Raw genomic sequence first — 22,264 nt, 5'->3', positions numbered from 1 at the left:
GGGCGATATGGCCAAAAATATTTATCACGATATATATTTGAAAATTTGCGATAACGATATAACTGACGATATAATTGATGCGAGACAAAATACAACTCCACAACATTACTAGCGCAAAAAGACAACCTTCCATTTATTTTCACTTAAACAAGAAGCTGGTTTTTATGTACATTAAAGCTTTATAAAAATGTAACAGTGCAAATGCAAATTCCTTGCTGAAAGTTTAACCAAAAGGCATTTCCAGTAGAAATGGGCTGACATATCCTGAGCATAACCATGTATAATATCCACTGAAGTTAAAAAGAGGTGCTTTGCAACATTAAACTGCAGTGTGCAGTACGTATTTTTCGGACCATAAGGTGCACGGGATTATAAGGCACATTAAGCGAAACAAAGCAGTCAGATAAATCAAACTTTATTAAATTCATTCTTCTTGCTTCCTCCACTTCTGTACCATTGATTCATTAATGTTGAATTCTCAGGCAGCTGCTCTATTCCCATGTTGTTGCAGTATATTAATGACTAACCTCGTATTGTGGATGGATTATCTCAGTTGTTCTCCTGACTGAAGTTTGGTCCGTTTACAGCATCCTGCCATGCGATTGCATTTGTCTTTAACTATCAGGAACCTTAACGTTAACTTTTATAGGTGGAAAAGTGTTAGTGTTCGTCCTCCAGCTTCACTGTTTATGTTATGCTAACATAGCTGTGTCGCTAGCGATCACGTAGCACATCAATATATACCAGCTAGCCCAACTTCAGTAACCCTGCAAACGTCACTGCTGTTTAGTTTCCTGTCTTCATTTATGTTGGAAGTGATAGCAGAGCTGTACGTTTGATTTTTTTCAGAAATCTCTCAGTCAGAACATGCTATATCATGCTTAGGTAACTAGCGAAACTAGCGAGCTAACTTCCGCTAGCTTCCTGCTAACTTCTAACTCCGTTAAATGTAATACATTTTGTTTTCATGGATGCCTGGAAGTTAAACTTCATAGTTACACCTGGTAAAGCAGCAATGCTGATCGTTTTATTAAAGATGAAATAATTTAGACAGTTTTTAACTCTCAGTGATGCTGCAGTGTTCGTTTGACCTGAAGTGTACGGAGTTTAGGACCCAGATTACTTCCAGATTTAAGAGCATCTTAATCCGACAAATATGACAATAACGACGGCCGCTTGTATGTTCTGCAAAAAAATGTGCTTTGTCGTGTATCTGACGGACAAACACCAAACCAGTTCCACATCACTGAAGTTGCACCATTTTTACAAACCAATTCTGGTTCATCTGTTTCACTCAACAATCGGCCATGTGCGTATGAAAACAAAGGCACTGCGCATGCGCGTTTTACTCATATTCTATCGCGATATTTCATTTTCCTATCGTTGCCTAACATTATACCGGTATTACCGTGAACGGTATAATATGGCCCAGCCCTACCTCCATGTTATTTTGGGTCTTCCTCGTCGTCTCTTTCCATTCTTCCGGTTGAGAGAGAAATGAACCCTGGATTAATGCAATTGCAAATTGTGCCTTGTTCTCAGTTGAACAGCAAGGGGAGGGTGATAGCTCAGATGAAGAGATGAACAACAGAGCTTCAGAGAAACACAACATACTGATATTCACTGTGAAGCTTTGAGTGGAAAAAGACAGAAAAACAACATGTGGATCCTGGAATAATGGGAGCTTCCATCTTTAAAGGACTGAAGAGCAAGAAGTTTACAATCATTTAGAAGAGTTTAAAACATCAACTGATTGAATCCATGAATCTGAAAACGTGTTTCTGCGTGAAAGAGACAGACATGTACAGACTGAACTATCTATCCAACAGTCAGAGTGTTTCTCTAACAGGACGACACTCTTTACACTCCACTCAGCACAGGGACACTGAGGAACCAGGATAGAACCAAAACCCAGGATAAAGAGTTTGAGTGAATGTGGTGTTGAAGGTGTGGAGGTGGATCAGAGTGTCAGAGACTCTGTAGAAGGACAGAGTTCCAGCAGGACAGTCCACATACACTGCTGCTCTGTTAGAGACAGAGGAGGAGGAGGAGGAGGAGATAAATGCTGTTCTGTTATTGTGCCTGAGAGACTGAGGACCATCATCAGAGCAGCTCAGAGTCCAGGACTGAGGATTCCATCCGAACACGCAGTCTTTACTGTTTCCTTTCCTTCTGATTCTTCTGTAACTCACTGATATATGAACACATCCTCTCCACTCGACCTCCCAGTAACAGCGACCAGTCAGACCATTTGTGCACAGCAGCTGATGATAAACATCAAATCTGTCTGGATGATCAGGATACGACTGAACCTCCTCCACATGTGTCACCTTCCTGTTGTTGTCAGACAGTTGGAGCTTTGTGTTCACTGTGTTTGTGTCGATTGTGAGTTGACAGGAATCTGATGGAGAGAACAAACACAATCCAGCTGTAGTTATTGATCCATCATCTGTTCATTGATTGACACTTTGATGACTCCTGACATCAGAGATGTGAATGTGTGCTGCTTTGTTTTCATGAATCCCTTTAAAAACACACTTACACTTCCTCAGACCTGGTGTCAACCATTGTTCTCCAGCAGGCTCCACCCTGAAAGGAGGAGGGGGGTCAGAGCAGCACAGTCAGCATGCACACATGGACATTACATGGCTCTCATACACAGACTGATAGACACTGATAAAGGAACAATCCAACATTTTCACAAATACACTGCTGATGATTTGGACTGATCCTGGATCTGTCAGTGCACCACTGTATTGACTGAAATGTGACTGATTCAAACTGTGACCTTCATTATCTTTATATTCCTCTTCTGCTTAGCTGGAAAAGACACCTCTCTGCCTTTGCTGCCAGCTGTTTTCCATCTCTTTGTGTCAGTGTGGTTACTGTTCAGTGGTGTACAAAAGTTTTGAGAGTGAGAAAGAGTGATCAGATGAATTTCAAAGTCCCTCTTCGCCATGTAAACTAACCCCCCCCTAGAAAAAAAACACACAATTCCACTGCTTTCCATCACTGCCATAATAGGACAGGTCCTATTATGATTTACGAATAAATTCTTTACAAATCCTACCATGTGAATTCATGGATTTTTTTTTCACATTCTGTCTCTCACAGTTGAAGTGTACCTCTGGTGCAAATTACTGACCTCTGTCATCATTTTAAGTGGGGGAACTTGTACAATCGGTGGCTGACTAAATACTTTTTTTCCCCACTGTATATGTATGTATATATATATACACAGCAATGACATTGGAATGTCGTTCGGACTGGAGAAGTGTAGTCGGATGGTAACAAAGAGAGGGAAGGTAGTCAGAACTGAGGGGATTGAACTACCAGAAGGCAACATTGCAGACATAGAGGACAGTTACAAGTACTTGGGGATCCCACAGGCGAATGGGAACCATGAAGAGGCCGCTAGAAAAGCTGCAACCACCAAGTACCTGCAGAGGGTCAGGCAAGTCCTGAGGAGTCAGCTGAATGGTAAGAACAAGATCCGGGCCATCAACACGTACGCCCTGCCCGTGATCAGGTACCCTGCTGGGGTAATAGGCTGGCCAAAGGAGGAGATAGAAGCCACTGACATAAAGACAAGAAAGCTCCTTACCATGCATGGAGGGTTTCACCCCAAATCCAGCACCCTGAGGCTGTACGCTAAGCGGAAGGAAGGGGGCCGGGGACTGGTGAGTGTCAGCACCACAGTCCAGGATGAGACAACGAACATCCAAGAATACATTAGGAAGATGGCCCCAACTGACCGAGTGCTCAGTGAATACCTCAGGCAGCAGAAACCCAAGAAAGAGGAGGGAGACGAGGAACCATCATGGAAGGACAGGCCCCTGCACGGTATGTACCACCGGCAGATAGAGGAGGTGGCTGATATCCAGAAATCCTACCAGTGGCTGGACAAAGCTGGACTGAAAGACAGCACAGAGGCACTAATCATGGCAGCACAAGAACAAGCTCTGAGCACAAGATCCATAGAGGCTGGGGTCTATCACACCAGGCAAGACCCCAGGTGCAGGCTGTGTAAAGATGCCCCAGAGACAATCCAGCACATAACAGCAGGGTGCAAGATGCTAGCAGGCAAGGCATACATGGAACGCCATAACCAAGTGGCCGGCATAGTGTACAGGAACATCTGTGCCGAGTATAACCTGGAAGTCCCGAGGTCAAAATGGGAGATGCCCCCAAGGGTGGTGGAGAATGACCGAGCTAAGATCCTGTGGGACTTCCAGATACAGACGGACAAAATGGTGGTGGCTAACCAACCGGACATAGTGGTGGTAGACAAACAGAAGAAGATGGCCGTAGTGATCGATGTAGCGGTTCCGAATGACAGCAATATCAGGAAGAAGGAACACGAGAAGCTGGAGAAATACCAAGGGCTCAGAGAAGAGCTCGAGAGGATGTGGAGGGTGAAGGTAACGGTGGTCCCCGTGGTAATCGGAGCACTAGGTGCGGTGACTCCCAAGCTAGGCGAGTGGCTCCAGCAGATCCCAGGAACAACATCGGAGATCTCTGTCCAGAAGAGCGCAGTCCTGGGAACAGCTAAGATACTGCGCAGGACCCTCAAGCTCCCAGGCCTCTGGTAGAGGACCCGAGCTTGAAGGATAAACCGCCCGCAGGGGCGTGCTGGGTGTTTTTTATATATATATATATATATATATATATATATATATATATATATATATATATATCAGATGATCTGACCTGAGAGTTTCCAGTTTACAATGTGGACTCCTCAGTCCATCAGACAGAAGCTTCACTTCTGATTCCTGCAGGATGCTGTTACTCAGGTCCAGCTCTCTCAGACTAGACGACTCACAGCTGAGAACTGAGGAAAGAGCTTCACAGCTTCTCTCTGACAGGTTACAGAGACTAAGTCTGAAAAATCATAATGAAATCACTTCTGATTTCAATCATCATATCACAGCTTTGGACTGTAACTTTTTTTATATATATTTTTTTAATCTTAAAATTATAAAGAAAAAATAAATCAGATGGAATGACCCCTGTTGGAAACAAGCTTCTTTAGCTTCTTTTCCTAGCAAATTTACATCATGGAGTCTAAAAAACAGACAGATTTAACACTGTCCGTGAAGTTGGATTTAAGTTTTAAAAACATGTTTATCTTGTGTCAGTAAAAGACATGAAGTCATGTGTTAGGTTGGTTGCAGCTAATAGACGTACGTTAGTTAATGTTAGCTGGTTAGTGAGAGAATGAATAACTCAGAGAAAGGGGACATTAAAACTAAAAATCACTTTAACCTCCTAAGACCCGAACTCTTTCATGGCGTGCATTTATAATTTCACTTTGCTATTTGGGCTGATTGAGACCTGATATATGCAAAACCAAAGAATTACCAGATTTTTTTTTTACTTGACTTTTGTTCCTGAGAAAAACGAGATCCACATATGAGGACATTTGTTTTAAATTTTGATAAAACAGTGGCAGTATAATGTCCACGTAAGTGGATATCAGGCCCTTGTAGAGCACAATTTAGTATTTTGGTCTAGAAAACCCAAAATGTGATTTCCACATATGTGGATGCCAGGTCCTAGGATGTTAAGGGCATCATTTGTTTTCTGTCTTTGGCTGCAACACTGAGCTTGATGTTTACAAACTAAGAATATACTGTCCTCTTTCACTGTCTGTCTCTTTAGCTATAAGTGGTTCTATAGTGTCCGGCCAGCTGCACTTAAACTAGAAGATCCACCTGTTAGTCATAATGTCCAGGTTTGTAAAGCACTTTATGAAGTGCAGTGTGGAGAAGACCCAACCCTAACTTTGACTGGCTAGTTTTATGAAGCTCCTCCTTGAAAATTGAATGAAGTATCCTGAAAAGCAGCAGTTTTTCTTTGTAAACAACACCTCCTTCACCTGCTGATTAGAAGTTGAAAACAAACTTTAAACATACTAAGAAAAATCATTTCTGGTTCATGATTAGGGGATCGGTCCACCAGGGCCCCCGCTCCAAGTGGACGAGAGAATTTATTCCCTGCGCCTACGATTTGGGGGACGGGTCCTGACCTTCTTATGCGCCAAGTGGCGGTTCAGAGTACCCAGCCTTCTTGGAGTTTCTGAGTAGGGTACTGCAGGGTGCTCCTCCTGGGGACTCTGTTGTCACAAAGGGAGACTTCAATGCTCATGTGGGCAACGACAGTGAGACTTGGAGGGGCGTGACTGGAAGTAATAACCTCCCGGATCTGAACACTGGTTGTGTTTTGTTGTTGGACTTCTGTGCAAACCACAGTTTGGCCATGATGAACACCATCTTCGAACATAAGAGTGTCCAGTGCACATTGCACCAGGACGCTCTCGGCCACACGTTGATGATCAAATTTGTAATCCTATCACCACCATCCTATCCTATCCTATCCTGCATTGAGCTGCAGCCGCAAGGTGGTTGGTGCCTGTCGTGGTTGTAACCCCCGAACCAAATGGTGGACTTCGGAGAGGCCAAAAAAAAGAAAAAAGAAAAAGACTTTCAGACTGCCTTGAAGAGATTCTGGCAAACCGTCAGGGGACTCTGGAGAGGTGCACTGCACTGTGTATAGTGCGATTGGAGCGCAGCTGACGTCGACTGAGAAAATAGTCAGGCAGTGGAAGGAATACTTCGAGGACCTCCTTGTCTGATCACGAAGGGGATGACCCGCCAGTCTCTGGGGGCGAGGTCACTGAGGCAGTTAAACAACTCCGTGGTGGTATAGCTCCTGGGGTGGATAAGGTCTACCCCAAATTTCTAAAGGCTCTGGATGTTGTAGGGCTGTCTGGTTGACACGCCTCTGTAATGTTGCTTGGAGTTCAGGGGCAGTACCCCTGGACCGGGTTGATGGTCCCCATTTTCAAGAAGGCGGACCGGAGGGTGTGTTCCAACTACAGGGGGATCAAACTCCTCAGCCCCCCCGGAAAGTCTATGCCAGAGTGCTGGAAAGGAGAGTCCATCCGTTAGTTAAACCTGTAGCCAGCCACAAAGGCAGAGCAGGCACGTTAGCAGCAGTGGCCTTAGTCTTTTGTTCAGCCAGCTTCCCTTTAAGATCAAGATCAGGATGCACATCTCTGGCACCATAAAATGCTCAAGTTTGTATTAACATTTCTCTGGTTATTTAAGCTCAGGCATTAAAGGACTCATATGCTCCAGTTTGTTTGGCTAAGGCAGAGGCTCAAAATATATGGGGTAGCTAGCTAAGGCCCAGGAAGAGCAACCTCAAGATTAGCTAGTTCAGGAACAGGAGGCACAATTTCTGGAGTCATCATTTCAGACACGGGAAGAACAGACTCCAAGAAAAATAAAAGCATCTTACAAGATTACAATTGGCTGACTCGACTCTAGTAAGGTGCTGGTTCAAGCAGACCGGCTCGGTTCATGAGGAAAAGGAAGAGGTATCATCCTGGTATCTAGCACCATTCATTGACTTTGCATTGACGAACCCAGGTGTGTGGAATTTAGATAGAGGTGTGACCTCGACTGAGGGTTAGAAGGATGGCCAGTCCGGACAAGGCAGGCAGGTTGGAGCAGTAAAGAATTCTGTGAGAATAATTTCCAAGAAGCAAAAAGAGCAATCACCAAACTCCTTACATCAGGGTCACTCAAAGTGGTGAGATAAAGTCGGCACTGATGCCTCATTTTCCACAGTGTAAATGGTTTCTCTCCTGGGTCCATACTGGTCATGGCATTCTCTAACAATCTGAAGGATCACAAAGTTTGTGAAATAGGACCAAAAGTGCTTGATACAGAAGGCAAACTAAGAAGAAGCAAGGTATTTATTGACTGATAAAGTCCACATAATAATAAAATACCACGCTAAATTCAAAATCATAACAAACATTGAAGTGGAACTCGAGACTAATCGGGGAAATGGAAATGGGGGTAACAAGACAAAGCTGTAGAAAATAAAGGCAGGGAGATTCTTCTTGGGGCTGGCAGCAGGAACCCACAAGCAAAACGAGTTAGAGGCCATTAGAAGGAACTGAACACGATTTATTGTCTTGATGCATGCTCAATTATCCAGGTAGGTAAATCCCAACAAGTTGATTCTGTTTATCTGGACGTAGCGTTTCCAGTGGGAGAAACATTTTGTCACTCATCCAAAAAAGTTCTTCAAAATCAACTGACTGCAGGTTTCCTCAACTTCATAAAAAGCCTTATAATAGTTTGCAACTTTATAATAATTTGTACATTAATGATCAAGGAAATGACCTCACAGACCATTGTTCTTTCACTAGGATGTGAGGTCAGTGTGCAAATGTACTGTTTCTACAGCACATTGAAAACGCTACATCCAGATGAACAGAATCACCTTTTGGGAAAAAAATGTATTGATGTACAGAATTCAGATAGAGATATTTTGCGATAAGACTCCGATGGCCCATCTCAGAATGGATTCCCAGTGGTGACGGGGATTAGAGCAGGACCCCGCCCAGAGTCTAGACGCTTGTGGTGTAGATAGAGGCTTGAATGGAGCCTGAGTGATGAGGTTACACTTCGAAATATTTCACAAACACTCACAATTTCTAGTCACTTTGCATAAAGTGACTACTGATGATCATTTAATAGTTTTACTGATTTTACAGATATAAGCACCCAGTAATGTTTCTTTTGTTAGTTGTGGATACCTGTTTGCTGTTAATTAAAAAAATAGCTGTGACCACATGTTTACTTACAGAGCTCTGTTGGAGGCTTTGACCACTGGCAGCAGCCTCAGAAGAGCCTCCTCTGAAGCAGAGTATTTATTCAGGTCAAACTCAAACAGATTTTTTTCTGATGACAGTAAGATGAAGACCAGAGCTGACCACTGAGCAGGAGACAGTTTATCTGTGGAGAGACTTCCTGAACTCAAGGACTGCTGGATCTCCTCTACTAGAGAACGATCATTTAATTCATTCAGACAGTGGAACAGATTGATGCTTTTCTCTGCAGACAGATTCTCATTTAGTTTCTCCTTAATGTACTGGACTGTTTCCTGATTGGTTTGTGAGCTACTTCCTGTCTGTGTCAGCAGACCTCGTAGGAGAGCCTGATTGGTCTGCAGTGAAAGACCCAGGAGGAAACGGAGGAACAAGTCCAGGTGTCCATTTGGGCTCTGTAAGGCCTTGTTCACAGCAGTTTGGTAGAAGTTTTTCTCTGTAGATTCTCTTGTGTCAGAGTTCTTGGAGGTTGTTTGTTGTTCTTCCAGCAGATTGAGTCCAGAGTTGATGAAGGTCAGATGGACATGAAGAGCAGCCAGAAACTCCTGAACACTCAGATGGATGAAGCAGAACACCTTGTCCTGGTACAGTCCTCTCTCCTCTTTAAAGATCTGTGTGAACACTCCTGAGTACACTGAGGCTGCTCTGATATCGATGCCACACTCTGTCAGGTCTGATTCATAGAAGATCAGGTTTCCTTTCTGCAGCTGATCAAAAGCCAGTTTTCCCAGAGACTCAATCATCTTCCTGCTCTCTGGACTCCAGTGTGGATCTGTCTCAGCTCCTCCATCATACTTGACCTTCTTCACTTTGGCCTGAACCACCAGGAAGTGGATGTACATCTCAGTCAGGGTGTTGGGCAGCTGTCCTCCCTGTCTGGTTTCCAGCACATCCTCCAGAACTGTAGCAGTGATCCAGCAGAAGACTGGGATGTGGCACATGATGTGGAGGCTTCGTGAAGTCTTGATGTGGGAGATGATCCTGCTGGACTGCTTCTTATCTCCAATTCTCTTCCTGAAGTACTTATTCTTCTGTGGGTCAGTGAACCCTCTGACCTCTGTCACCATGTCAACAAACCCAGGAGGGATCTGATTGGCTGCTGCAGGTCGTGTTGTTATCCAGAGGCGAGCAGAGGGAAGCAGTTTCCCCCTGATGAGGTTTATCAGCAGCACATCCACTGAGGTGGACTCTGTAACATCAGTTAGGATTGTAGTTTTGTGGAAGTCCAGAGGAAGGCGACACTCATCCAGACCATCAAAGATGAACACAACCTGGACGTCTTCAAAGCTGCAGATTCCTGCTTCTTTGGTTTCAGTAAAGAAGTGATGAACAAGTCCCACCAAGCTGAACTTTTCCTCTTTCAGCACATTCAGCTCTCTGAAAGTGAATGGAAACATGAACTGGAAGTCCTGGTTGGCTTTGCCTTCAGCCCAGTCCAGGGTGAACTTCTGTGTTAGGACAGTTTTCCCAATGCCAGCCACTCCCTTTGTCAGCACAGTTCTGATTGGTTCATCTCTTCCAGGTGGGAGTTTAAAGATGTCTTCTTGTCTGATGGTTGTTTCTGGTTTGTCTGGTTTCCTGGATGCTGTTTCCATCTGTTTGACCTCATGTTCATCATTGACCTCTGCAGTCCCTCCCTCTGTGATGTAGAGCTCTGTGTAGATCTGATTCAGAAGGGTCGGGTTTCCTGCTTTAGCGATGCCCTCAAACACATGCTGGAACTTCTTTGACAAGAAAGATTTGAGATGATGTTGAAAAGCTCCAATGGGAATTCCTAAAGGAACAGAGGAGTAAGAATCTCAATTTATTGATTGCACATGTTGACGTGTCTCTAAAGACATAAGTAAATTTCCCATTAATCCAGCAGTTTAAATCCTCTTACTGCTCTGCAGGTGGTCAGCCAGCTCGTCCTGTTTCATGCTCCTCAGAAAGTCCAGCGTGATCTTCACAAAAGTTTCTCTGGTCCTCTTCCTCTGTTCTTCTTCTTCCCTTTGACTCTCTAAGCATTCTGGGTAATCTGGACTCAGAAGCTTCTGGATCTTCTTCAGCTCGTTCTTTACAAACGTGATGATGTTGTCCTCCAGCAACTGGAACAGAATACTTTATGAATGAGCCAATCAGACTGAAATCATGGAGCCAAACATCAGATCCATGTTGGGCACACTGACACCCCGCTGGTCTACAAAGAGCAGCATGAAGATGACTGTGAACAGAATAGATGTAAAAGAAGTTGTTGTACATGTACAGACCATAAATATGGAGTCCAGCTGTGTTTGATGGGCAGACTGACCACGTTGAACCTCTGAGCTCTCCTGGTCCACTCTGTGGAGGAATCATGAAGAATTAGTTCAAGCAGAGAGTAAAGGTCAAGCAAGAGACATTTGGACAATGACCGATTTAGATGACTCCTTGCAGCTGTAAATGTTCAACAGTTCATTTTCAACAGAAATTCATAGTTGAAAAGTATTTAAAGCATTATATTTTATCTCAAACACAGTTTGATCATCAGATGACAATAGTTACTCCTTAACTCAACAACACGATGACAACAACAAGATGAAATACATGATTCTGGTTTACAAACTAAGCAGAATGGTGACACGGTAATTAGTATGGTTGTTTTTCAAAAAAGCAAAAAGTTAAACAGAATGTGAAAATGTGCCAAACGTGGAAAAATATAGTTCAGTCTTAGTCTTTTAAAAAAAAAAAAAAAAATCCAGAAACTTGTGAAGAGAGATGAAAAATATACAATTTAGTGAAAGTTTCATACCATTGACTCTTAGTGGCTGCAGTGAGCCTTTTTTTGACTGCTGAGCTGTGGCGGGGCGTGGTCAGCGGCACGGCTGCGGGGAGGCAGACGCACCTGAGTGGTATGCCCAGTCACATCTCGCCAGCTTAAAACAGAATGAACTAGGTCGTGTTGTTGCTGATGTGTGTTTGGCTGAACCGCGTGTGTAAGTCAACAGCCGCAATAAAGAAGTGTGAACATGTGGTCGGGTCTCTAGTGCCCCAATCCTGGGTTTCTGCACCGCTGTAAATGATGCACGACCGAACTGACCATATGTTCACAGGTCTCAGTACACTTCGTTATTGCGGCTGTGGGGTCGCTGTAGCTCAGGTGGCAGAGCAGGTCAGCCACTAATCAGAAGGTCGGTGGTTAGATCCCAGGCTGCCTCCTGGCTGCATGCCAAATATCCTTGGGCAAGATACTAACCCCATGTTTGCCTACTGGTGGTGGTCAGAGGGCCCGGTGGCGCCAGTGTCCGGCAGCCTCGCTTGCCATCGTGTGAATGTGTGTGTGAATGGGTGAATGACTGAATGTAGTGTGAAGCGCTTTGGGGTCCTTAGGGACTAGAAAAGCACTATACAAATACAGGCCATTTACCATTTACTTACACACGCAGTTCAGCCGAAAGCTGAAAGCACTTTTCGGGGCCCTCAAAGCGCTTTACAATTCCACTATTCATTCACTCTCACATTCACACACTGCTGGAGGCAGCTACAGTTGTAGCCATCAGGGCTGCCCTGGGGCAGACTGACAGAAGCGAGGCTGCCATATCGCGCCATCGGCCCCTCTGGCCATCACCGGTAGGGTAAAGTGTCTTGCCCAAGGACACAACGACCGAGACTGTCCGAGCCGGGGCTCGAACCGGCAAACTTCCGATTACAAGACGAACTGCCAACTCTTGAGCCACGATCGCCCCCAAGTTATCTGTTTAAGAACCCATAGGCTGTCTGTTCCTCTAAGCATAGGTATCACCTTTCTTTCAGCAAAGTCACTCCACAAGATGAGACATATTCTCTCAACTGAAATATAAGGTCACAAATCTACAGACACAACTCCTGACCAAACCACACTTGGCATCAGTAGGCACTGGTGCACAGAAATTGATCTTGGGTCAGGAAGGGCATGTGGCATAAAAACTCTGCAGGATCCAACACATTCAGAGTAGGGCTACCATGATTAGTCGACTAGATAGATTAGATTAGATTAGATAAAACTTTATTAATCCCTCGGGTGGATTCCTCTGGGAAATTCGGACTAGTCACGATTACGTCGACTATCAAAATTGTCGACGACTAATTTAATAGTCAACGAGTTGATTGAAGCTTTGTAAGATCCCAAAGATGCAGGAGTAAGTAGTAGGATTTAAGAGTGTAATAACGGACTGAAACAGAAGATGGCAGCACTGCATGCACAAGGATGCCAGCTGGCGCTAAACGCCAAAGAAGGAGAAGCAGTGTCCTGTGTCGTTGCTGTGTCCAAATTCAGAGGCCGCATCTTTTGGAAGCTGCATTTGTAGGCTGATTACATTACATTACGGTGACGCAACGAAGGCTGTCCAAATTTGAAGACTCCTCCTAATGCGGCCAACAAAATGTCTTTTCCCCAGATTTGAAGGATGGGTTGGGTGTGTCCTTCGTGGCCCAACCTATCCCAGAATTCATAGCGCTGCCCAGCCAATTCCAGTTTCCAACAATGGCGGCAGCTACTTAGTTTTAATATTACTCTTATTAATCTTTCTGGGTCACAAAATAAACTTTTAACATATTATCAGGTGTAGGGATGGGTATCGAAAACCGGTTCTTGTTGAGAACCGGTTCCCACTGTTTCAATTCCTTGGAATCGTTTGCCACTTTTAAAAACGATTCCCTTATCGATTCCAGTCGCCCCGAATGACGTCATCACGTTGAGTAGCGTCTTTTACCCAGTAGGAAACACGGCGCCTGAGCGGCACAAACGCTCAAAAGTTTGGTTACACTTTATGAGAAAGGATGACAACAGGGCAACGTGCAATACTTGCAAAGTAGAGATTTCATCAAAGGGAGGAAACACTACGAATATGCAAAAGCATTTGCTCAAAAAACACGCAATTGCTTTCAACGAATGTCGTGTTTTTGATCCGCTCCGGACTAGCGAAGCTCAACCCAGCAGCAGCGGTAGCGTTTCCACGTCCTCTCCCGTTAATACTGCAGGTAACTAATAAATTAGCATTCCATATTATGTTAGCGCGATTTACCTTATTACAAAACCTGCTATTACTGTGCGTTGCATTTAGATAACCATGATGAGAGAGACAGAGTCTGGCTGGCTCAGATGCTGGCAGTTCTCGCTGCAGTCTACCGGTAGCGTCTCCTTTCAGGCCAGGATAGACGAATGTCACCCAGCAGTGTCTAAGTTTGTGGTCAAAGGCTTGCACCCAATTTGCCACAGCAGATGCCCCCGATTTCACTTTGGTAAGTGAATATGTTTAATTGTAGGCAGGGACATTACTGGATATTCTTGTGTAATTGCTACAGAATAATTTATGTTAAACTTTGTTATTGCTACAGAAGAATATTTATTTTATTATTTTACATATACATTTTTTTTTCCTGGGGACCCTGTGACACCCCATTGAAGAGCCATAGGCTGTGAATCTCTTAAGATCTCACTGTTGGGTTTGTAAGGCCATGTTACTCCTAAATTTCTATCTTGTTTATTTATTTATTTATTTAGGACAGTGCATGTTAATGAACATAAATGTAAAAAAAAAAATTACATGAATGTAAACATACCAGATTATAGCCAAGGGCTAATTTCCATCTGTTGTCCTTAAGCATAAAAATAGACATAATAATTCATAAAAATTCATCATTCATTCATAATAAAAACTCCATCACCAAACTTACACATACACACCATTCTGTTCCCAAATAAAACATTAAAACTATACAACTTATACATGATCACACACTTGATTTGTCCATAACCAGTTTTTAACCTTTGCCTTAAACAAATTGAATGTCGAGCATTCTCTAATGGGTTGAGGAAGACTGTTCCACAGATGGCCACCCTGGACAGAGAGGACGTTCTGCCCAAATGCTGTCCGTCTGTGGGGTATAAACAAGTCTCCTCGGATTGTAGCTCGAGTGGTCCTGTCTGAGCTTTCTTTATGCCTAATGAACTGCTTTAGTGGTGGTGGAGCAAGGGAGTGTAAGACTTTATATATTAAACTCACTCTTTTAAGTTTCACTAAGTTATTGAAGTTCAGTAATTTATGTTTTTTTAACACATGACAGTGGTGGTGGGAAGTCGGTTTTTTGTCAAGTAGTTTTAAACTTCTTTTATAAATGTTTTCAATAGTTTTAAGTGTTGTTGGACAAGCAAGTGACCAGGACGTCAAACAATAGTCCATATGAGAGATGATCATTGAGTAAAAATAAGTTTTTGCAACATTCATATTTAAATTATTACGTATATGATTAAAATTTCGATTATTAAATTTAAGTACCTGGGACACTTTATTTATGTGACTCTTGAAGGATAATGTTGGGTCTAGAATGACCCCAAGATATTTAAATTCTGGAGCTAATTCAAGCTCTACTCCATCCAGGAATATGTTTGACTGCTTCAAGTTTAAGGGGCGTTTTGAAAAATACATACCGACAGTTTTTGAGGTGTTCAACATTAGGCAAAGAGAAGATATAAAACACAGTTCTAAACTAATCGACTTTAGTGTTCTCCTTTTTAAAAAAAAAAGAAGAATCGATAAGAGAATCGATAAGGAATCGAATCGTTAAACAGAATCGAAAATGGAATCGGAATCGTTAAAATCTTATCAATACCCATCCCTAATCAGGTGAGAACGTAGCTGTGCGAACTTCAAATATCTGCTCGGTTTATCAAAACATCACATATTTGTAAAAGCGCTCCAACGTATTCGGAGACGTTTGTTATCCACCAGCTCGATAGCTAGCCGGGGTTCAAGGTTCACTAGAGCTGGCGAGAAAACCGGACTCCCGGCACATCATTTTTAGACCCCGCGGTCTTTCGCTACTCAGGTTAAACATGATATATAAGTCACTTAGATAACTTAAACATGTTACTGTTTGGATTTTTCAGTGTTTTATTTGTTCCTGAGTAAATCGGTTTGGCTGAGATTAAAGTTACAGTTTACACACGGCTGAATAAACGTCAAGCAGACAACTGATTAAACAGAAGTGTGAGATGCTCGAGAATTTACTCCAGTGTCCTGTCCTATTTTAGATAGCAGGGAGTTTATTAAACTCAACTGAGACAATCTGCCATTTTCATTAAAGTTTAATAAACTATCATCTTGCCTTTATTATTAGTTAGCACATACCTTTAACACGCTGTAAGCTAATGATAGTTATATAAGAGCAGATGCTGCTGGTGCAATAAGCTGTACGTTTTACGTCCAGTGGACGCATGATCTGATTAGTCGACTATGAAAATAATCATTTGTGGCAGCCCTAATTCAGAGCCCACCGAAAATGTGCACACCTGAAAATAAAATGTGTCTACCAGTCATATCTATGAATTGATTGACTGTTGGGGCAAATATGTGTTTGCTTAGCAATCTGTCTGATCACACGAGGGAAATGAAGTCCATTATCATACAATACCATCAAAGTTGTAGGTTGGCTCGCGGTTGGTAGTTGGAACTGTGGTGTTTCTACTGGTGTTTCTACTCTTTGAGGCTTTGCATTGGAATGCTTAGCAGTTTCTCAACTTCTGAAACCAGCCACCAAAACAAGGTTGGCTAACTTTTGCTTACTGACTGCTGAACCTGATGGAGATCTAAACACAAATCCTGACAGCACAGTTGCTTTCATCTATCTATTTAGTAACAATAGGTAGTTGAAAGTAACACAACCTTTTGGGAAACATGAACACAATGGTATCTGACTAGAACTGTCATATATGGGTTGTGAACCAAATGCATTACTCCACAGACAAACACTAACTCAAAGCACAGATCTCCCCCCAGCTGTTCTTAGAGCTGATGAAGCTTCTCAGATGAGAGGTGAAACGTCTTGAAGAAACTTCAAGAAGTCCAGACGCTTTTCTTTCCACACTCCTTAGACTACAGTGACCTGGATGACTGAGAACTTTCGTAGACAAATCTTTATTAGCTGGCAGATATAACAAAACATAAGGCAGTCAACTTAGGTTTTTCAGTCATTTTGCTCCAGCTTTACTCTAACAGACAGACAGGAGAGCACAACAGACTGAAGGAAATTAAGAGTAAACTAAGAGTGGAGTATGTTACATACACACCAGGTAATCAGGGAGATGGAACAGACCAGGTAACACAGGTGAACTAAATCTGTATATCAAGACAGCAGAAGTAAACCTGAACATACGCACACAAGATAGATGACTAACAAAAATAAAACAGGAAGTAATAGATACAGACTCAAACAAAATTGCATGGACATGACACTGGGAATAGGGATAAACTTATGGTGATACATGTTAGGTTTGTATTGTTGATTGTCATTTATGCTTAGAAATATCTACTTATATATGCTTAGAGTTTTATAATTAGTTGTAGATTGGTAGAGGTTTGATCCTTAATAGTCTGCAAACTTTGTGTGCATTCCAGAGCACTCTGGGAGCGTGGGAGAGCTCGTACCTTGTCTTATTGTTTTATGGTAGGATAAACGTATCTGTTTAGATGAACTGCTGGACTTCCAGACCAGCAGGTTTAGGGAAGTCTTTATGGGGTCACACACTGACCCCCCCCCCCACACACACACACACACACACTTACACAACGCACAGGCAAGGTACGCTTTGTGTGTATGTATACATCGTATGTTAATGAACCTATGCATATTCATGTAACCTCAATAAAAGAGCAGTGTTACGGGGGAGCGGACGAGAGCGACTGGGGTCAAACGAAGGAACGGCGTTTGTCCGGTTCTCTCCCGTGCACGAGAAACATGAAGAACTTTGCCTACTTCGTGTCTTGCTGGCTGTGTAATTATATTGTCTTCAACGTTCCAGTGAATAGGTTCAAGTTACAAACCTATCAATACACACAACAGACTGGGAGGCAAAAGCACATGACGCAAAAAGAAGAACATGGGACCATGTAGGAAAAACACAAGGACCAGAACTGCAGACATGTTAACGAGACAAGACAAGGAACGCATACAGCCAAGGAGACAGAGAGACCAGACAGACACGAGGACACAACTGGGGAGGCAGGGACACAAAGGGACCTAAGAGGGAACTAACTCACTGGAGCGACCAGATTAATGTTTTTACCAACATCAATTTGAACAAATAAGTTTTTTCTTTCAGTGACAGCACTTCCTGTTTGAGCTTTAAATGGCATCTCTTTCATTTTTCTTTCCTGCTAGTGCAACTTTCATGGCCTTCCCTGCTTAAACTTGTTAACATGCTGTTCTGCATGGCGTGATGTTGCAAATTGCGGAGTGTCAGATTTGTTTCCTTGTGCCTTCGTACACTACGCCAAGGCAGCAGCAAAAGTTGACGTGTGTTGTGATCAGGCTATTCTGATACAGCTGGTAGAGAAAAGTCCAGTTTTTGACTTGAGCATGCTGAAATCCTTCCCTGAGTTACTTTTGACTGAGCTACGGCAGCATACAGCTAGCAACAACTGCCAAAGCGATGGTGTGGGAGGCTTGAAGTGCTGAGGTTTCGTCGCCTGGTTAGCTAACTGTACTGGTTGTAATGGGATGTACTGGAATGGAATCCAGTCTCTGGAAAATAAAATAAAAATTAACTGCATGCTGAAATTTCCAACAATCTGCTTGCTCAACCACCCAACATAATAATATGAACACTATCACTATGAAAGTTTAATTGGCACAATTAACTTTTTAGTGTCGGTCACCTGCTTAAAGCAGTCGTCAGTATAGTTACGTGTGTTTACCATGTGCAGCACACATTTCTGCCAACAGTTCAGTGAGCAGCAGATGAACTGATCTCCAAAAGGCACAAAGTCAGAGAGGAAACTTTTTTTTCTACATTTTAGAAGATTTTTATTTGATGGATTTTCAGAAAAGTGGAGAAAAATGTTGAGTGACTTCAGTTTTAAGTAAAAATAAAAACTAGTGTTTGAATCATTTTTTAAGCTTTGAGTTTTATGAGTCAAAGTGAAATCTGTGCAGCAGAGTTAGTGTTACGTCCTCCAACTTCCTCCAACATACAGCACGTGACTGATGGAAGAAAACATGAGCACGAGTATCACTTCCTGTTTGCTGAAGTAGATTTTCAGTTGTTTAGAAACCAAAGGCTTGTTTTTAAGAGACGGTTTAAATGGGATTGAGGGAATGACGTGTTTGCACTGCAGTTTATATCCAACAACATCAAGCAGTTAAATCAAAGAGTTCATTTTACTAACAGCTCACCTCTCTGCAGCAGACGGAGGCTGGACTTTAAAATTAATCCAGTGATTTCCAGACTGGTCACTCTTTAAGGAGACACAGCTGGGTTTAGGTCCAGGTTTGAGTCTCTGATGGAGTCTAAAAACAGGTTAAATAAAATTACAGCACATCTAAGCTGATCACATGTGAGACATTGTAACAGTGACATTAGCTTACTCAGATAACTGTCTTTGTTCAAATTTATTGATCAATTTTTTTACTCGGTCGCCCTGTAAGGACACAGAGCTGGGTGGAGGTCCAGGTGGGTTCCTGTGAATAATGATGGAGCAGAGATGTGAGTGCTGAGCTGTGACATGGAGAAGAGTCATGGACAGTTAGAGATGGTCATCTCACCTCTGAGCTTTGGTCTGGCTCTCATGTTCCCCACACAGGGTGGCTTTAGAGGGAGGGGCTCCCTCCTCTCTGTCCTCACACTGATCCATGCAGCTGAACTCACATCAGCTCACACACACTTTCTACCTTCACCTGCAGAGGAAACACGAAGCATTCAAGTGCACATCAACTGAGAGCTGCAGAGGTCGTGTCTGACGTGTTGGACTAACATCCACCTGAGACAGTTTTTATCAGTTCATTACAAAAAGTGCCACAGAGCCAAGTTCAGCCTCCAAATCCTCCATTACTGTAGTTCAACAAAGCAGCAGGTCAAACATGGCTGTAGAAATGGCAGCGAGCAGCTTTATTTCAGGACCAAGCTGACTGCTTACACAGTGATCACACTTTAACTGTTAGCTAAGCTAACTAACTAGAAGTTAATCAGCTAAAGAGTTAATGAGCCCAGGACACATTTAAGCCCTTTTCCATTAGTATCAACCCGACTCAGATCGACTGGTGTCCCATTACAGTGTAGAACCACATCAGTGTGGCTGAACGTCACAAACACAACAAAACACATACAATAAAGGATTTTTTTCTCTGGCACATAAACAGATGTAGATTTTTGTGCAATGACTTAATGCAAAGGAGAGACTGTTTTTATTTTCTTCAAAAGGAGTTATCCTGGCACATCTGTGCCAAATGTTGGTTATTCGTGAAAAAAAATATATGATGCACAAACAACAATCACTAAATTCTTTATGACGCTCTGGAAAATTCAAACTATTTACAATGTGCCATGTATAAATTATTTTCTATGTGCAACACTGAAGCTGTACTAAACCTCTCCTAGAACCAAAAGCTACAAAGTAGAGAAATGTAAAGCTTTTGCTTTTGTTTTACATCAAAGGGGTAAAGTCCATGGATGAGATGAAACATCAGCCACGGTGGCCACGCATTACTGAAGCGAGGTAACCGACCACACTCAGGGATGCCTAACTGAAGGCAGCGACCTGTGCCGTTTTGGCTTTTCCTCCCTACGCCCTCTGCTGCCATGCCTCAAGCACACTAGTACAGCCAGGTTTACATTGTGTCCTCTTCCTCTCGCCTACAGGAAAGGAAGAATGGAAGGTCAATGCAATGCAAGAGGAATTATGGGAAAAATGGAGCAAAAACACAGTGGAGGAAAGAAAATGAAACAAAAGTGCACTTCCTCCATCACTGCTAAAGTCAACGTAGTATGAAATTTCATCACCATTTCTTACCAGTGACGGGGCATCGCTGTGTGGCGTCTGCACCGCTACACCAACTAGAGCTGGGGCACAAGTTCAAGTTCAAATTTTATTCGCCACGTGCAGGTTGCCCTGCAGTGGAATGGACCTGCCTGCAGGTTGCCCCTGCAACAAACAGGGGAGCTTGGAGGTCCATGCTAATCCAGATGTATGAAAAGCCCTCGCATGTAGAAAAGGTTTCACAGCAAAAGGACACAAATGACATTAAATTGGAGGAAAGCGTAGTTCTTCAGCTGTGGCTTGAACTTTATGTTGTTCTCTCAGTAAGCACAAAAACTAGCTGAGGATGGAGTTAGCATAAACAGAGAACTAGCTAGCGTTGTATCTGCAAAGAGACAACAGTGTTATTGAAACATGGCTTGTTCAAAGTGAACAATTACGATTAAACACACAAAGCATTCACAAACGTCACCATGTTCTCCAGCAGTGCCGTGAGTCGAGGCCTCTCTCACTCCAGGTGCTCGCTGGTCAGCGCCCATAAATGACGTCCGTTTGATTAAACCACTTCCTGTCCTGTCTGTTGGACCCACGTCAGCCATTGTGGTCCTTGATGGCCCGGTAATCACTTTTCAGTTTTTAAAGCCACTGGTTACTGTGCATTGGTCCCTTTAGCAGCCAACCTTTGCAATGCGGATCACTTCATTCTGCTTCATCTGAATTTGTTCTTCAGCCACTGTGCACAAAAAGGTCTGCACCTCTTCATTTGACCACAGTGCTGCTTTCTGCCCGTCCGTTTCTTTCACTGTCATCTTAAACATGGTGAGTTTGCTTTGTTTGAAGGAGACCGTCTCATGACACATCTTGTGGTGACAGTGAATCAGTCAGTGACATACAGCCTGGCAACGCCACATTTTAGCACCTGCTTGGATCACCTTGCAACCCCAGTGGAGTAGGTACAAAAAAACCCTGAAAACCACAGTTATTCGATCTGCTGACTAATTGAGGCAATATTGAGATGAATTAAGTATATTCATGTAGGATTTGTCACATTAGAAGCCTAACTTCAGTGAGGAGGAAGAGTTTCAGATGGAAGAGAGAAGCTGAAGGTGGTGCTGGAGGCAGATGAAGATGATGAAACGTAAAGAAAAAAAAAAAAAAAAAAAAAAAACAAGAATAGAAAGAAAAAAGGAAAATAAAAATGTAAAGATTTTTAATCATCACATATTGTTTGACCTTTAAAAATCCAAATACTTTTAGTCCTAATAGTTACAATACTTTTATACTGTTTATCTGATTGCTGTATCTGTTAATTATCATGTTTTTGTTCCTCGTCTTCTATCAGAAACAGGAAAGAGATGAAAAAAAGATTCTCTTTCTGCTTTTAATTTCTTTGTACCTGCGACAGTAACAATAGACTCTCTGTGAACGTGATCACGACCCTAACAGCATGACGTCATGTGCAAAGCCGCTATAGAAATCATCAGGAGTCCAGAAATAAACCTGTGCACCTCCACACTGCCCCACATGTTGAACTCCACCCTGTCCACACAGCTTTAAAAAGTCATCATTGTTATTTTTCTACACATCATCACTGAAAACATTCAAACCGACTCAATGTGGAGTCTTTTTTTTAATAACTACAAGCATGAAGACATCTTTTACAGACAGGCTATCGGCAACAGTTTAACGGTCGGCCTCGTTGGTCCAGCTGTGAGTCCGTTACCGTGAACTATGGAGCGGCAGATGTGTGCTGGAACTAAGCTGCACACAGCTGATGTTAGTCAGGAAACATTACACACTGCTCGGGTTACCTTCACACGGAGCT

At 42.9% G+C, this 22,264-nt stretch overlaps 1 protein-coding gene across 1 annotated transcript; it reads right to left on the bottom strand.

Annotated features, from left to right (window-relative positions):
* Positions 1 to 160: 160 nt before the first annotated feature.
* Positions 161 to 20,506, bottom strand: LOC146573373 (NLR family CARD domain-containing protein 3-like). The gene is made up of 9 exons (XM_085278160.1): positions 20,473 to 20,506; positions 19,229 to 20,315; positions 19,052 to 19,144; positions 18,860 to 18,973; positions 10,939 to 11,011; positions 10,572 to 10,776; positions 8,666 to 10,463; positions 2,543 to 2,589; positions 161 to 2,401 (listed from the first exon to the last, which is right to left on the bottom strand). Exons 2-9 carry the CDS (start codon positions 19,315 to 19,317, stop codon positions 1,872 to 1,874), a joined length of 2,949 nt encoding a protein of 982 aa, XP_085134286.1. The 5' UTR covers positions 19,318 to 20,315; positions 20,473 to 20,506; the 3' UTR covers positions 161 to 1,871.
* Between the last annotated feature and the right edge of the window lie 1,758 nt (positions 20,507 to 22,264).

Source organism: Mchenga conophoros, linkage group LG6 (genome assembly GCF_057382185.1).
Source record: "Mchenga conophoros isolate Kocher_MC1m ecotype Shallow Benthic linkage group LG6, M_conophoros_male_GT1.1, whole genome shotgun sequence".
Taxonomy (NCBI): Eukaryota; Metazoa; Chordata; class Actinopteri; order Cichliformes; family Cichlidae; genus Mchenga; species Mchenga conophoros.
The sequence above is the reverse complement of the archived record's forward strand: the minus strand, read 5'-3'. Positions and strand labels throughout refer to the sequence as shown.